This window comes from Sus scrofa, chromosome 7 (assembly GCF_000003025.6).
Source record: "Sus scrofa isolate TJ Tabasco breed Duroc chromosome 7, Sscrofa11.1, whole genome shotgun sequence".
In the NCBI taxonomy this organism is placed as follows: Eukaryota; Metazoa; Chordata; class Mammalia; order Artiodactyla; family Suidae; genus Sus; species Sus scrofa.
The window spans coordinates 60,009,826-60,025,522 of NC_010449.5; the positions used below are offsets into that span (position 1 = coordinate 60,009,826).

At 57.4% G+C, this 15,697-nt stretch overlaps 1 protein-coding gene across 1 annotated transcript in view; it reads left to right on the forward strand.

The window, feature by feature from the left end:
* The window catches only part of HCN4 (hyperpolarization activated cyclic nucleotide gated potassium channel 4), a 41,863-nt gene continuing 26,736 nt past the window's right edge, over positions 571 to 15,697 (forward strand). Inside the window, exon 1 of the mRNA XM_003128497.5 lies at positions 571 to 1,441. Within this exon, the coding sequence (XP_003128545.2) occupies positions 657 to 1,441 (785 nt within the window). The 5' untranslated portion in view covers positions 571 to 656. The remainder of the gene's footprint in view (positions 1,442 to 15,697) is intronic.

Here is a 15,697-nt window from a genome sequence, read left to right on the forward strand (position 1 = left end):
CGAGCTGCGGCGGCTTCATGAATATTCCGGGGCGCGGGAGCCGAGCGCTGCCGGAGGGCGCTCCGGGGGAGGCGGCCGCTGATGTAAGCCCGGCGGGCCGCTGGGCTCCGCTCGGCTGCGGCGGGAGACCCGGAACGGGCCGGCCGGGCTCGGCCAAAGGAAGCGAGGCGAGATCGCGCGTGGCTGGCCACAAAGGCTGGGCGGCGGGACAGACTGACAGCCCGCCTGCCCGCGGGACGCACGCCCTAGAAGCGCGCGGGCCGTGCGTTCTGCACTCCGAAGCGGTTTTCCAAGCGCCGCGGCCGCAGAGCCGCTTCAACCCGCGCCCATTGTTCCCCGCGGGGGCGGGGCGCTTGGAGCCGGGCGGCGCGCCGCGCCCCTGACCGCGGGAGGGAGGGAACGAGCTAGAGAGCGCGGGGTCCCCGCGCCCAGCTTGGCCCAGGAGGAGGCGCAGCGCGGCGAGCCCCGGGACCCGGAGCCGGACTGGGAGCCTCCCGGCGGCACGCAACCTGCCCAGCATGGGCGCCTAAGGCGGCCCCGTGCCGGCGGCGAAGGACGCGTCCCCGCGGACGGACTGACCCGCGGGTGGACCTGGAGCCGGTCCGCGGCGCCGCACCCGCGCCCCTGCCCCTGGCCGGGCTTCGACCCCTGGCGCCATGGACAAACTGCCGCCGTCCATGCGCAAGAGACTCTACAGCCTTCCGCAGCAGGTGGGGGCCAAGGCGTGGATCATGGACGAGGAAGAGGACGCCGAGGAGGAGGGGGCTGGGGGCCGCCAAGACCCCAGCCGAAGGAGCATCCGGCTGCGTCCGCTTCCTTCGCCTTCACCCTCGGCGGCCGCAGGCGGCACGGAACCCCGGGGCGCGGCCCACGGGGCGGCAGACAGCGAAGGGTCGGCCCGCGGCACCGGCAAGTCGAGCACTAACGGCGACTGCAGGCGCTTCCGCGGGAGCCTGGCATCACTGGGCAGCCGGGGCGGCAGCGGCGCCGGAGCAGGGGGCGGCAGCAGCCACGGGCACCTGCATGACTCCGCGGAGGAGCGGCGGCTCATCACCGAGGGCGACGCGTCCCCCGGTGAGGACAGGACGCCCCCGGGCCTGGCGGCCGAGCCCGAGCGCCCTGGCGCCTCGGCTCAGCCCGCAGCCTCGCCGCCGCCGCCCCAGCAGCCGCCGCAGCCGGTCCCCGCCTCCTGCGAGCAGCCCTCGGTGGACACCGCGATCAAAGTGGAGGGAGGCGCGGCCGCCGGCGACCAGATCCTCCCCGAGGCGGAGGTGCGCCTGGGCCAGGCCGGCTTTATGCAGCGCCAGTTCGGGGCCATGCTCCAGCCTGGGGTCAACAAATTCTCCCTGCGGATGTTTGGCAGCCAGAAAGCGGTGGAGCGCGAGCAGGAGAGGGTTAAGTCGGCCGGGTTTTGGATTATCCACCCCTACAGCGACTTCAGGTAGGGGGGCCCAGCGACGATCCTATGCGTTCCCTGAGCGGTCGCAGGCATGCTTCCACTCTCTCGGCCCTGCCCCTCTGCCAGAGTTAACTTTCCTTCCTGGCGCTGGGAGCCTGGGGACGCCTCTAGGCTCCGAGACACCCCCAGACCTCTTCTTGCACCGCCGTCAGAACTTTCCTCTGTGCTCCAGCCTCCCAACCTGGTCTCCTAGTGTCTGGGCCTCAGTAGAGGCAACCTGAAAAGGTGTTCGGAGCCTGGCCTAGCCTTGTCCGCAGCCAGGATGAGGCTCTACCACCTTAAGCTGCACATCCCCGCCTCCCTCTTCTGGGCTGCAGAGTCTGGGTGGCCATCGTAGAGGCTGCTCCAGCTCTTAGCCTGCAGAGCAGGGCCACCGAGAGACACAGACCTTTTGGCAGCTGGGCCCGCTCCTTGGGCGCTGACCCCAGGCATTGATATCTGCCTTCTGGTGTCCTGGGAAGCTGCAACTGGGGAGGGGAGAGCTGGGCTCCCGGAGGACTGAGGTCACTGGGGCCAAGATAAAAGCTTTCTGCACCCACCTTAACCCTAGGCCCAGCCCCTTGTACCAGGTAGTGGGCCAGGAGCCAGCACCCTGGGCAGCAGGCATCCAGACTAGCAGGACATCGTGACCTTCTCAGGGTGGTCAGTGAAGATGCCTGGTATCCTGACTGATAAGCAGTTGTCCTGTGACCCTAAGCTCCTCCTGTGCCCCATCCTCACCCCAGTGGCCCAAGCAGCTCCAGGTCTTCCACAGGGCAGTCATAGGTCCTCAAACAAAGGGTGTGACTGCCAGTCAGGGAGAGGGACCCCGCCCCCTCCTCATTACCTGAGGCAGATGCCAGGTACCACTCGGGGCCTGTAGAGGTATCTGTACAAAAAGAGAGATTGATTGTTGCCTCTGAAGTTGAGGTCAGGGATGCCCCTACCCTAGGCAATTTCTTGGGGTCCCCCATCCCCCCCTGGGCTTTCCTGATACACAAGGCTGAAGTGAGGGTCTGAAAAATGTTCACCCTTTTGAGCTGGGTTTAATTCATCCTTTCTGTCTCTCTAGGCCCTGCTCCTATTTAGCTCCCTTCCCTGCCTACCCTGCTTGCCTGCCAATATAAATGAGCATTTTGCCAGCCCAGAGCCCTCTTTGCAAACTCCAGGGAAGCTAGGTTTGTAATGAGAGCAAAGCCATTTTCCATCCAATGAGAGAGATTTCTCGTGCTGGGAATGACCAGTCAGGCAGCACTCTACAGCTTAAAATAGGTGGTGAACAGAGGGCCCCTGCCTTTTCCTTGTTTGAGAGATTGCTCTGCCTCATCCTAATATTCAGAATTCCTATTGCCAGTGGGCAGGGGTGGGCAGAGGCCAGAGTAAACAGACAGCCACAGCTCTCAAGTTGGGCGAGCCAGTGTAAGACCCTTGCATGAGGAACTGTGGCTGGTTCCCGTGGCCTCCCCTCTTGTGACCTGAGGAGCCCTGCCTGAGCTAGGGAGGAGTGGACAGTCACTCTTGTCTCCTGCACCCCGTGGGTGTCCTGGGACCCTCCTCTCTCTGAACTCCCTGGTGGTGGTGGTGGCAGCAGGTGGATTATGCCAGTATCAACCTACCTTGCCTCGCTTGCCTCTCCACTAGCTTTGTTGTCTGAAAGCCTCTGTTCAGGGTTCTCACCCCCAATCCCATCGCCTGGGGTGGGGTACCGCAAGGGGCCAATGTTAGGCATGCCTTAGCCTCTGTCTAACACTAGGCATCGATGGAGCTCCCTCTGACTGGCCCTTGCCCACCCAGTTACCCCTTATCCTGGATGGCGAAGGGCTGGGGCCAGGCTGATGGCATCCAGTGGAATCTCCTCTGCCTTCCTGATCTTATTCTGCCCATCTTGGCTTGTGTCTGAAGTCCCCCTGCTGCAGAATCCCTTACTAACTGCAGGCTGCCTGGGCCACATGGAAGGAAGGTAGGGACAGGGAGGTGTGTGGATGCAGTGGGATTGATAAATGGGCAACAGGAAGAAAAGTCAGATTGGGCTTTGAATTTGGGTTTGAGTGACAAGCAACAGGAACTGGTAGCTGGAAGCATACACTTTCTTTGCAGAGCCTGGTGTTGGGTGGGGTGTAAGGGAAGAAATTCAGGAAAGACCATCTGTGTGCGTGCGTGTGTGCGTGCGTGCGTGCGTGCGTGTGTGTGTGTGTGTGTGTGTGTGTGTAGGGGTTGTGGTCATGGCTCTAGAAAAAAAAAAACAGCTGGTCTCATCTTCACAAGGTCAAAGAGGCAAGGACTTGGCCAAGTCTTCTAAGCTTAGAAAACCCAACTCAACCCATCCTCTCCGCCCCCGCCCTCCCCCCTCAACAAACCCAGCAGCCCTTCAAGTTTCAGCCACTGGCCTTGCACCTCTATATGGAACCAATCCCCACTGTCCAGCTCCGGCTTCACCAGAGCTTCTGCAAGCATTGCTCAGGCCAGTTGAGGATTTATTCATCATTTTGACGGGCAGGAAGCATTGATCCAGCAGAATTGGTTTAATAAAGAATCACCAGCAAACCATGATAGATTGAGTTTGCGGTTTGAAGTTCAGGGCTTGCTGGCACAGGCTGCTTCTGGCACCTCCTATTCCTGGGGAGGAAGGTTGGGTTTTCCAAGGGCTGGATGGGGCTACGCTCTGAGCGACCTGTGTAACCTGGGGTGTGTGTTTAATAGGCTTTTCTTGGCTGCCTCTTCTCCTTCTTACCACTCCCTGCACACCCACACACCATGCTCTGGCTACCCCCATGGCTCCTCCAGGCTTGTCTGGCCTCCTCTCCCCTTCTACTCCCCATTTGCCTTTTGCATCCATATTTAAGCTTTGGTAAGGGAGGAGGCCAGAACACACAGCCCCTTGGGACAGAGCTTCCCAGGCTCCCACCTAAAGCTGGTTGGGCTCTTGGGTCCTGGGTGGAACCTTCCTTTCACATGAGCCATGTCCTGGAAGCTGAGCTTGGTGGTGGAAACTGGGAACAAATAAAACATAGCATCAGTATGATCCTGTTTTTCCAGGAGGAGAGACAAGGAGGGGAGGACCCCCAGTGAAGATGGACCTGGTGTTGTTCCCAGAAGCTGGTCGGGCTTTTGAGCATGAGGCTCAGGGGGCCAGCCTGGGTGTGCGACTTCTAGGTGTCTCTCTGAGCAGGCATCCAGCAACTGTGTGGGTGGATGTGGGGGCCGGTAGGGATTTCCCATCCCTGTGTGGGATGTCAGTTCTAGGGCTGCGTCTGTGCCCCAAACTCTAGCTGAGCCTTGAGAGTGGGGGCAGGCAGAAGCCTGGTCCTTCTCATCCCTCTGCCCCTTCCCTCTCCTAGCCAAATGCCTTCTGAAATGTGAGGCAGGGAAGGAAACAGAGGGGCCCTTACTTGGGGCATTAATAGCTGGCCTCTAAAATCATGGAAACTAGGCCAGTGGCCTGGTCGTTCCCAGGGATGGCCTAAAACTGACTTCCTGCACTGGTCTTTGGCCCTAGGTACCACTGCTGCCCATCTCACATCACTTCCCAGGCTTATCTGCTCTGGGACGCTGCTTGGGTTATGAGCCTTCTCTGAGCCTTAGTTTTTCCACCTAGAAGAATGGGCATCCTGTTGCCTGTGGCCGTGTCAGACACAAACTGTACAAGCTGTGGTCACCCGGTGGGGGCGAGGTGCACTGCCAGAGCCCAGGGATGCTGTCATGACCCACGCCACCCCTGCCCACTCTGCTTCCTTCTCTTAGCTCTGAGCACACAAGACTGGCCTGTGTCCTTGGGTCAGGCCACTGGGTCTGAGTCACAGAACTGAGTACTTGCTGGAAGCTAGAGTCTCTATCCAGAAAGGTACCCTTATCCGGACGCACTCAGTGTAACCCTCAACTTCTGGGGTCTGAAGTTGAAAACCATCGAGGTTGTGAACCCCTCTCTGGGCCTTCCCAGAAGCATCCTGACCTGGGGCCTGGCGGCAGGTGCTAGCCTCCCAGTGCTTTCACTGGGCCCTCTGGACCCAGAGGCTTGGGCCTCCCGTGGCCTGCAGGATGGGCATGAAAACCCGGGGCCAAGTTAGACGCCTGGAGAATGAAGGTGCTCCATGTGGGGACCTGTTCCTTTTCTGTTTTTCTCTCTCTCCCTTAAAACCCTAGGGAGGGCTGTTCAGGTAGGAGGTGTCGAGGAGGAAGAAGGCAGTGGCCTGGCTCTGGGTCTGATGGGGTTCTGTAGCTCCTCCTTAGGTGGGCCATTTGGGGGGTCATTGCCCAGGAATGTGCTTCTGCTATTGGTGTGAAAAGCCAGACCCTTTTGGGCCAAAAGGCACTGCAGGCCTCTGTGGCGCCAGGGGAGGGGGGAAGGGAGCCTTGGTGCAGAGGGAATTCCAAGGTGAGCTGCCTGGGCGGTGCTGTCAGCTGGCACAGTGGGCAGCATGATTCTCCAGTGATGGGGACGTGCTCCACCTGCTAAGACTGGGGCAGGTGGAGGATGTGCTGTGGAGACCAGCATCCTGGGGTCGAGGTACCCCGGGGATGCTGGGTGTACAGAAACCCAGGGGGGCAGGGGGCAGGGCGGGGGGTGCGGTGAGGGGGCAGGACCCTTACACTGCCGGGTGGGGAGGCCGGGGCTCCAGGTTCTCCCCATTGCAAGGCTTTGGTTACTTGTCTGGCCACTGCATGATGAGCCTGGGGGCCTCTCGCCTGCCCAGCCCCACTCCATCTGCTCCCTTAGCTGTCGTGAGCTGCCCGCAAGGAGGCTTTGGGCTGTCAGGTGGCCAGCCTCACAGTGCTGGGCTGTCTGCCTTCCAGGAGCCCTCCTCTCCCAGGCTTTAGGGCCCCTGGGTCTTCTGGCATGCCCTCTCAGGCCACGGTGGCCACCATCAGCCATCTCTCCCTCCCTGCATGGCCTTCGGATGGAACTCTGTGTTTGTTCTAACGCGGTGCTTCTCATGCTGTCAGGTCATCCAACTCACCTGGGAGTCTGTTAAAATACAGATTCTGACTCATCAGCTCTGGAGTGGAGCCTGAGATTCTGCATTTCTGATAAGCGCCCAGGTGAGGCTGATGCTGCTGGTGCCCAGCCCCGAATCATACTTGGAGAACTGAGGTTCAGACCATATGCTCCGTGCTTAGCCTGAGCTCCCTGGCTGAGTTCCTGACTGCTTCTCCTCCAGGCCTCTAGCTCAGCATGGCAAGGTGTGTTCTGGGAACAGGGCTGAGAGGCTCAGCCATAGAAGTTGGCTGCAAACTTGGGGGTGTCGGATCCTCAGCCCTCCTCCTGTCTTGCACTTCTGCTTCGACCCTGCTGGCCCTGGATGCTGGCTGTTGGGATGGGGTGAGCAGGGGCGGGGGGGGGGGGGGTCCAGGTGGCCAGAGGGCCCTCATTAATCCATCCCATTCCACTGCTTTCACAGCTTCTCTCCCAATCAAAGGGCTAGAAGGGTGGCCAGCTGGAGGAGAGGGGCAGGGAGTGTGGTGACTGCTGTGCGGCAATGAGATTTCCAAGAAGGAACAGATGTTGCCAGTGAGAGAGTCCAGAGGTGCTGGGCAGGAGAGCCGGTGTGAGGGGTTCTGACAGTGGCTGGCTGGAAGGAGGACAGAGATATCCAGTGAGAGCAGCTGGCATCTTAAGGTTGTGGCCTGGGGTGGGGGCCGAGGTGGAATCTTAACACCCTCCCCCACCCCAACCCATGCCTAGCAGCCGTCCTGTGGGCCCCGCTTGCCCGTCACTTCTCCGCCCCCAGCCAGCCTGGAAGGCACCAGTCTACATACAGTTGACAGGGCTGACAAGTGTCCTAGCAGCTTGAGTGGCCCTTGTGCCTGCCGCGCCACACTGATCACCATGGGGGAATTCACCAGAGCAGAAGGTCCAGCTCCAGTCCCCCAGGGGACTTGTCATATAACTGAGGAGGCAGCCAGCAGCAGCACACACACCTCTTGGCTCAAGGCTAGCACAGAGCTGCTACTGCCAGTTGCTAATTAATAGAAGGGCTACTGAGGCCGGCCAGCCGGTCCTGCTTGGGCCCAGGGGATGTTGAAGAATCCACATTTCCCAGCCAGAGCGGGCCATGGGAGGGCAGGGGCATCGCCTTGGCTTCGGAGAGGATGTTCTCTGCCAGCCGGGCTTTACTGAGAAAGCATTGCCAGGGCCCTGGAAATCTGTGATCCCAGAGCCTAGGAAGCCACTCAGAGACACTCTGTGCCATCAGTACCTGCCCAGAGCTGGGGCAGGAGGCAGCACAGAGAGGTGGTGAGCTCCCCATCACTGAGAGTGCTCAAGATGAGACCTCAGTACTTAGACCAGAGGTTGCTAAGCAGTATCCTGTGGACCAAATACAGTACCCAGATGTGTCCTGTTTGGCCAGCCTAGTGTGTCATAACAAGTGTGAGACAATGTTTAAAACGGAAAGAGGTAACACAAAAATTTGGCTTTCCAGATTCTCCTGAAAAATTGGAAACTCTGGCAGCTCTGGTTGCACAAGCCCACCTGTAGGCAGGAGCTATAGCAGACTAGAGGCTTTAAAATGGCTTTTGCTCTCCAGCTGCCCACATTTCCCACCCATCCCTGTGGGCTCTGGCCTAAGCCCAGCCATGCCACTCATGCACATTTAGCTGCTTAACCCTGTAGACTTCTGAGTTTACAACCCTAGGTGCAAACCAATAGGAACCAAAGCCAGGTGGACTCACAGATCATTAACTACCATTTAGGAACAATGACCATGTGCCAAACTGTGCTAGGGGCTTAATTTCTCATATCATTTACTCTCCATAGTGGCCTGAAAAATTGAGTCTCTTACCCCCAGTTTACAGATAAGGAAACTGAGGTTCTGATGGGGAAAAAAAAGATTTTCTCCAAATGACCCTTTTTTTTGTTGTTGTTAGCTTTAAAAAGTTAAATTGCAAGAGCAGTTCAAGACAACATTCTCTTGAGAATGAAAACATTGCAGATGATGTGGGACACACATTATCTGTGAGGAGGGGCTCAGCTGGCATGGGAAGTTTAGCAAGTCTCAGAATACCAGATCTGGACAGGCCTTAGCGGAGGATTTTATATATGGGGAGTAGAGGACCAGGGAGGGAAAGCAACTAGTCCAAGGTCACAGAGTAAAGTCAGAGATGAAACCAGAACCCAAGAGAGTTCTGTTGCATCTGGCTCAAAGGTCTCAGGGCTCTGCGGTCCACCACGCCTCTAGCCAAGGGGATCCAGGGAAGGCTTCTCCTGAATGGTCTCATCACTTGAGCTTTTTCTTGTCTCCCTAGCCCCACACCTGAATTTTGGGGTGTTAGGTATTTTCAGGGTCCCATCTTAAGCCAATCCAACCAGTCTTTCTGTACCTGAAAAGGCAGCGTCTGGAGGGTGACCCTGGGGATCTGGATCACAATGTCTGTCCCCTGCACCCAGGCTTATCCTGAGTGAGCTTATCCTTTGGGATTTTGGAACCACATCCGGATGCCATTGATGCACCTGCTCCTTGTAGGAGTTCCTAGTAGAGGTTCATTCAGAGGGGAAGGGGACAGGTAGCCAGTGGTATCTGTCTTCTTTCCACCAGAGAAATAGGTGGTCACATGGTTCATTACCTTGTTCAGAGAAGTGAGGAAGTGGAGTCTGTGGTTTCGGGCTCAGTGTGTGTTCAGGATCACGTTTCAGCTTGGGACCAAGATAAGGCCCTTGGTCTGAGGTCAGGAACGGGAGTCCTAGAACGCAGGCTTTGAGCCAACCCCAGGGCTGGGAACAGGGTGGGCATGTTGCCCACCCTGTCCTATGCCCCAGCCTCTTGGAAACCCTGCCATCCTTTAAGCTCCCTGAGCTCTTACACCTCTCAGCATCAGAGCCAGCTGCCTTTGATCTTCTCCGGGAGCTAGAGTGCAAATTATAAATACACAATGGTGCCACCACTGTCGACGCCAGAGCCACCAAACCTCATGTGTGACCACTCCTGCCCCCCTCTGCTCTCTTGTTGTTTGGTGCTGTGTCTGTCTTTGCAGCCCGGCAGCCAGCTTGTGGCTTCCGCAGAGCGGTGCTCGGAGCTGGGCGGGGAGGCTTGATAGAGGGACTCCTGCTCTCCAGTGCACCCTCAGCTCTGGGCTCCCACAAATTGTGGAGCAAGCAATGGGGCCTCCAGGTCTGCTCACGGCAGCTGCGGGGGCCTGATAATTGGCTGCTGATGATTTTGTGTCTGTCTAAGCATTTACCCGTGTGGGTGGACGTGTTATGTCTGCACGAACGAGGCTTTCAGAAATTAATACATAACACAGGGCTGGCTAATACATTGTACATTGTCTTCTGGGCTCAGGGGAGGGCCAAGCTAGGGGAGGTCCCAGCTGGGAGCCCAGATGGTCCATTCCCAGATGGTCCCATTACGGAGGACAGGGTCACCACCTATGTGGCAAAGGGGAGAGTAGGATTTCAGCCCCTCTCAGGGTCCCCAGGTCTGGTTTAGAGAAGGGCAGACAAGAGATAGACCAGTTTGTGTTGATGATCAGGGAAGGCTTCCTCGACGAAGCACATCTGAGCTGGATCTGATGCAGAGAGAGAGCCTTTCTGCGTAATTTCTTGGAGGTGAGTGTCCAGGAGCCTAAGCCGCCTGGCTGGGGAAGGTGTTGGCCGACACTGAGGGCAGGTGACTCAGAACCTGCCTCTTTGGACCTGCACTCCTTAAGCTCTGCCCTTGAGGACTCCAAGCCCACTGTCCCGGGTCTTGCCCTTGATGCTGTCTGAGTTGTGTGTGTGTGTGTGTATTTGCATGTGTGTTTGAGTGTCTCTTTCTGGCCTCTCACCCCGGGTCCTTGCAGCCCAGGGGAGCTTTCCCAGGCCCTGGTCCCAGCTGCACAACGTCTGAGAAGACTCCCTTCATCTGCCATCCTAGGAAGGCAGGTGTTGCTGCTGCAATAATGTCACTGAATGTGTGGCCTGGAGCCCAGAAGTAATTACCCGGCGGTTCCCATTGCAGGCTGGAGCAGCCCCTGCCAATGATTAACCCAAGTCCGCAGCTACTCGATGCCAAAGCCAGCCTTGGGCTGTTCCCACCTATGATTTGTCAGAGTATACAGGCACTTTCCCCTTCCCCAGGGACAGGAAAGACCCTTAGGTCCACAGGTCTCATCAGTGCCATTGGCACTCTTGAGAAGAAACTTGGTCCCCTAAGGGAGACTCTGCAAGCTGCGGCCTGTCCTTGTGCAGCACCAGCTGGGGTGCGGGGTGCAGCCGGGAGCCTGGGTCTCCCATTCCTAGCTGTCCCAGCTTGTAACTGTCCACCCCCCCCTTGTTGAGTTTGCCCTGCTGGCCCTCATCCTGTTCTGCTGTGTGACCTCTGCAAAGTCCTTTCCTCTCTCAGTGTCCAGCATCAGGGCTCAGGCTGAGGCTGAGAAGGGAGCAAAGCTAATTGGCCAAATAGGTATTGAACCCATAATCCTGACCCCATTAGTACAAATTGAGCCAGCAGGGCAGGGGCAGCACTGCTGGCAAGGCGAGCTGATGAGACTCTGCTGAGGCCCATCCAGGCTTGATCTTTGAATTAACTCGGCCCCTGTGCTCCCGGTGGCGCAGTGGGGATCCCTTACTTCCCAGCCTCTTTTTGCGGAGTCTCTGCCAGCCCCTATCCTGCCAATCAGAGCAGGGGGGCTCCTTGCATGTTGTGTGCTTATGCTGTATCTGCTGGGCCCCCCATTAGATCACAGCCCCTGTGGGAGTGGAGATCAGGCTTTCTTTGTTTCCTGGGCAATAAGGCCCCACCACCCCCTCCTCCTAGTCACCACCCCTGGGGGTGGCTGTCCCCTCTGGGAAGCTCAGATGTGGCCTTGGAGGAGTTCAGATGTGAGGATCCATGGAGACTGTAGGTCACACTGGACAGTTGTGCTTGGAGGGGCCCCAAGGGCCAGGCCAGCAGGAGCATCGACTTGGGAACTGGCAGGGGAAGGAAACTCGACAGGCTGTCCCTTCTGTCGCAGAGGCTCTGGGAAGTCATTCTTCTGCCACGTTGCTCTGAAGCTTTTGGGGACAGAGCCAAGGGGGCTGGCTGAAGACTTGACTCTGCCGTGTCCGGCTGTGCGGGCTGAGTCGAGCCCTTACCTCCCTGGCCTTGCAAGTGGGACCCGAGAGGAGCTGGGTTTTAGCAGGACCCCAAATTCAAAATTGGTGGCTGCAGAGTCACTTGGGAGCTTTATGCAATTATGGATGCCTGGAAGAGGCCCGGGTGGGTTTAAGTTTGGGGAGCACCCAGGGGCCAGTGAGCTGGACACCCCAGGACCCCCTCCCCACTAAGCTTGTGGTTCTGAGTGCATAGCACTCACGGTAGCCCTTCAGTGCTCCCCAGAGCTTGGAGGCGAAATACATCCAAGTTGTTGTGATGAGCGCCTCCCCAGGGAGTCATTCCCCTTTCTTCCCTGCAAGTTGTTAGCAAAGAGAATCATACAACTCAGGGGCTGGCAGGACCCTGGGGAACATGGTCCTTGCTCAGCGTCCTTGTCAGACTGTGCTTTTTTGGAGGGAGGGCGGCAGAGTCCCATCAAGATCATGTCCTCAGAGCCCAGGCACCCTAAGGAGACCCCCATCCTAACAAGAAAAGGGCCACATAAAGGCTCTCTCAGAGTTAATATTTAGCTACCTTCTATGGCCAGCCCTCCCCTGGCGTCCTCGTTAGCCCTGAGCTACTTGGCCTTAGGAAGTCCTGTCCCCAGTGCATCCCTTTTCCTCCTTTGCCCAGGCGCGCTTTCCTACAGGAGCAGGTGAGCTCTCCTACCTAATTTCCCCTGAGCTTGTGCTCACATGCTACTCCACAGCAAGAGTCTATTTTTGCTTCATTCTCCTAAGTGGGGGGAGCTGTGTTTGAGCCGTTTTTTTTTTTTTTTTTTTTTTTTTTAAGCCAGGCAGAGAAGTACTCAATTGCTGGTTTCCTCCCCAATTTTCCCCAATTGGTCTTGTCAGCTGAGTGAAACTCAGAGACGTGAGGCCACTACCCTGAGAGAACACAGCATCCTGCGGGTTAGGGTGCTGTAGAGCAGGTGTTTAAGGTGTGTGTGTGTGTGTGTGTGTGTGTGTATATGTGTATGCATGTATTTGTGTGCACACCTTATGCTAGTGTGTCTCTGTGAGCGCACAGATTTAGGCTCTCTAGAAGAGGTCTCAGACCATTGGAGAAGCAATGGGTTGGTACATGGTGTTCCTTATGGCCAGGCCTGTGCTCAGCCGTGCCATTGAGGAGGTACAGTCACAATCCTCTCCCCAAGGAACTCTCTTCCTCTGCATCCTCCCTGGCTGCCCATGTCCCTAGAAGGGTCCTAAGTCTGGCATTTAAAACGCTCCCATCTCTTCTCCCTGATATTGGGTTGGTGGAGGAGGTGTCACGTCTTCTGAGATGTGCATTCTTCTTTCCGCAAGCTTCCCATCTGGCCAGCTGCCCTTGGCTGGCCTCTTTAGCCTCTGCACTGCAGAGATCCCTGGATTCGGCGTATCTGTACAGATTGTCTGGTTCCATCGTCTCATTGCCCCTGGCCTTGCTTCCTTCTGCTGTTTAGCACGGACCTCCATCCTGCAACCACAGTGTCAACCTTCCCCACCAGACAGACTCAGAGAGGTGAAGTGATGTGTGCAAGGCCACACAGCCAGGTATTCAAACACTGGAGTGCTCAACCACTGTACTGTCTGCTAGAGCCTGGCGACTCCATGTGAGGTCCCTGGACCGGCAGCCTCAACATCACCTGGGAGCCTGTTAGCAATACAGGCATCGGCCCTGCCCCCACATCTAGTGAATCTGAGACTGCATCTTCCTAAGATCCCCAGGTGACTTGTACGCGGATGGCAATTTGAGAAGCACTGGGCTGTACGACTGAAAGATCCCGGAAGGAGACAGGGCAGGGGATTCAGTCAGTTCCAGCCCTCACACAGCTCACCCCTTTGGGGAGCAGCCGAAGCCAGCCCTAACTGTATGTTGAGGGACTAGGGCCTCAGCTCAGGGCAGAGAGGGGCCAGGGAAGAGGCGGGAGTAGAGGGTCATCTTGTCTGGGTCTTCCAGCTCAGACACAGAGCCAGATTTTGTTCCTCAGGCAATAGCTAATCCTTGCAGGAAAATGAGGAGCTAGGGCTATGCCCAAATGCCAACAACCCACCCATTAGCTAGCTCGATGCCCTTGGCTCCCAATCTGTTTGGGAAGCAGCCCCAGGCGGCCGAGGGAGCAGCTACCTGGGAGCCCTGTGATTCTGAGTCAGAGATTTGGAGGTGGTTTAAAAATAGAGCCCCAGTGGCCAGACGCGGGTGGGAGGAAGACAGCAGTTTATCAGCTGTAAGGGGAGACCCTAGGGTCAGGGAGGAGCAGTGGGGGGGGGGCGTTTATTGCCCCCCAGAGGCAGCGCTGTCTTGCGTGAGGGGGCGGGGAGGCTGAAAGGTCAGGCTCCGGCGCCCCGCCCCCTCGGGTGGGCGGAGCGTGGCGAGGGGGCAGGGCCGCTGCGCTGTCTCTGCGAAGAAGCCTAAAGGAGAGCCAGGGCGGGGAGGGGCTGGCCCTCGCTTCCCAGCAGCTGTTACTGGTGGTGCGGGTGGGAAGGCAAGGAAGGTGGCCCACGTGTGCGTTGTGGGCGGGCGCGTGGTCTCCTTTCTATTACACCTGCCCTTCAAAAGGCCTCCGCCTCTCTCCTCATCCTTAACATCCTCCAGAAAATCTGCTCCTCCTGCCCTCCTTTGGGAGGCACCTCTGTCTACACTGGCCGCCTAAGAGTTCCCAGGGGACTGTGTGTCTCTCCCCTGGTACGCATTAGAGGACTCTTCACAGCATGGGACACTGGTCAGTAGTTAATGGTGGATTTATTTTTCTGATTAAAAGGTAATATTTGCCCGTTATGGGGGATTTAGAAAATCAAGAAAAGAGTAATGGAGAAAACAAAAATCACCCCTAATCCTACTAGGAAATAACGTGTTCACATTTCATTCAGTGCATTTTTTATTTTTAATTTTGGCCGTCTCCCCTCCCTAGCCTCTCCACCCCCACCCCACCCCCAACCGTCTTTAATCCACCCATTCATTTAACAGTAAGACAGCTTATCTGAGGCCCCCTGCACCCTTCCCTCTCTGGGCCCAGCTATGTATTAACATCTCGGGCAAGGGGATTCATTTCTGCACTTGGGGAGCACGCAGAAGGTTTGGGGAGATGGGACTTGTCCTGGGTCTGCAACGTGGAGGCAACAGAGGGGGGAGTCTAGGGGAGAAGTGGAGCTGCTTCCCTCCCCTGCCCAGGGGAACTCTGTGCCAGGACTATTTGGGGAGAAGAGAGACTCCTCAAAGTCCTCACCAAAGAGCGTGCCTGTAACGGAGGGGGTGCGCCTATACTGAGAGGAGGCTTGGTGTGTTCTGCCACTGCCGGCCTGTGCTGGTCAGGCTGGAAACACAGTCATGGCCTTGACTGATGTCTCTTTAGCTGCAGTGTCCCATGCCAACCCAGGGCATCTAACCAGGTTTCCCTGTCATCCCGCTGTGGCAGAACCCCACCCCCCTCTCTCCTGGTCCCGTGTTCATTCACACTTCCAACTCCTCCCCTGTGACGTTTCCACCGCCATCTGCACCAGGTGCAGGCCATTTGCTAGTGGATGTTGCTGGGAATCTTTGAGTCCTGGGAGTTTGGAGGGAATACGTTCCTTCCCCATCCTCGGAGGCCTGTGAAAGCCCCGTGGGAAGGTGTCTCTGAGGGCTGAGCATTCTGTGTAGTTTCTGCTGGGCCTCTTGCCACTCAGCCTTTGGCTCCCAAGGGATTCATTCAATCATTTATTCACTCATCCACCCATTCCCCGCTCCCCACCCATTCACATGGTTTTTGGACATACCTCGTAAAAAGGCATGGTGCCCAGTTCAGAGAGTCAACTGACCACAAGAGAGACAGACAGGCAGCTCCATCAGAGTGTGCACTGTGCTAGGGCAGCATGAACGAGGGCCATCTAACCAGATTTCCTAGGAGACAGAGAAGGCTTCCCAGGAGTGACGGCTCCTCTGAGCCAAGGGAGCTGGGGTGGGGAGCAGAGCTTCAGGCAGATGCTGTGTGTAAGCCCAGAGCACAGAGAAAGGGTGGCAGGTCTGGGGCACTGAAAGCTGCCGAGTGTCTGGAGCAGAGCGCCTAGTGCAGCAGAGGCATGAGGAGAATTGGGGCAAAAGAGGAGGCTGAGTCCAGATCAGGAGGTGCCCTGGAAGGAGAGTGAGGAACTCGGATTTTAGTTGGGAGCTTGGAAGGACTTGGGGCTTGGCAAAGCGTGGTGAGGATGCGGACTCTACCCTGGAGCCTGAGGCCTGTGAGGTCCTG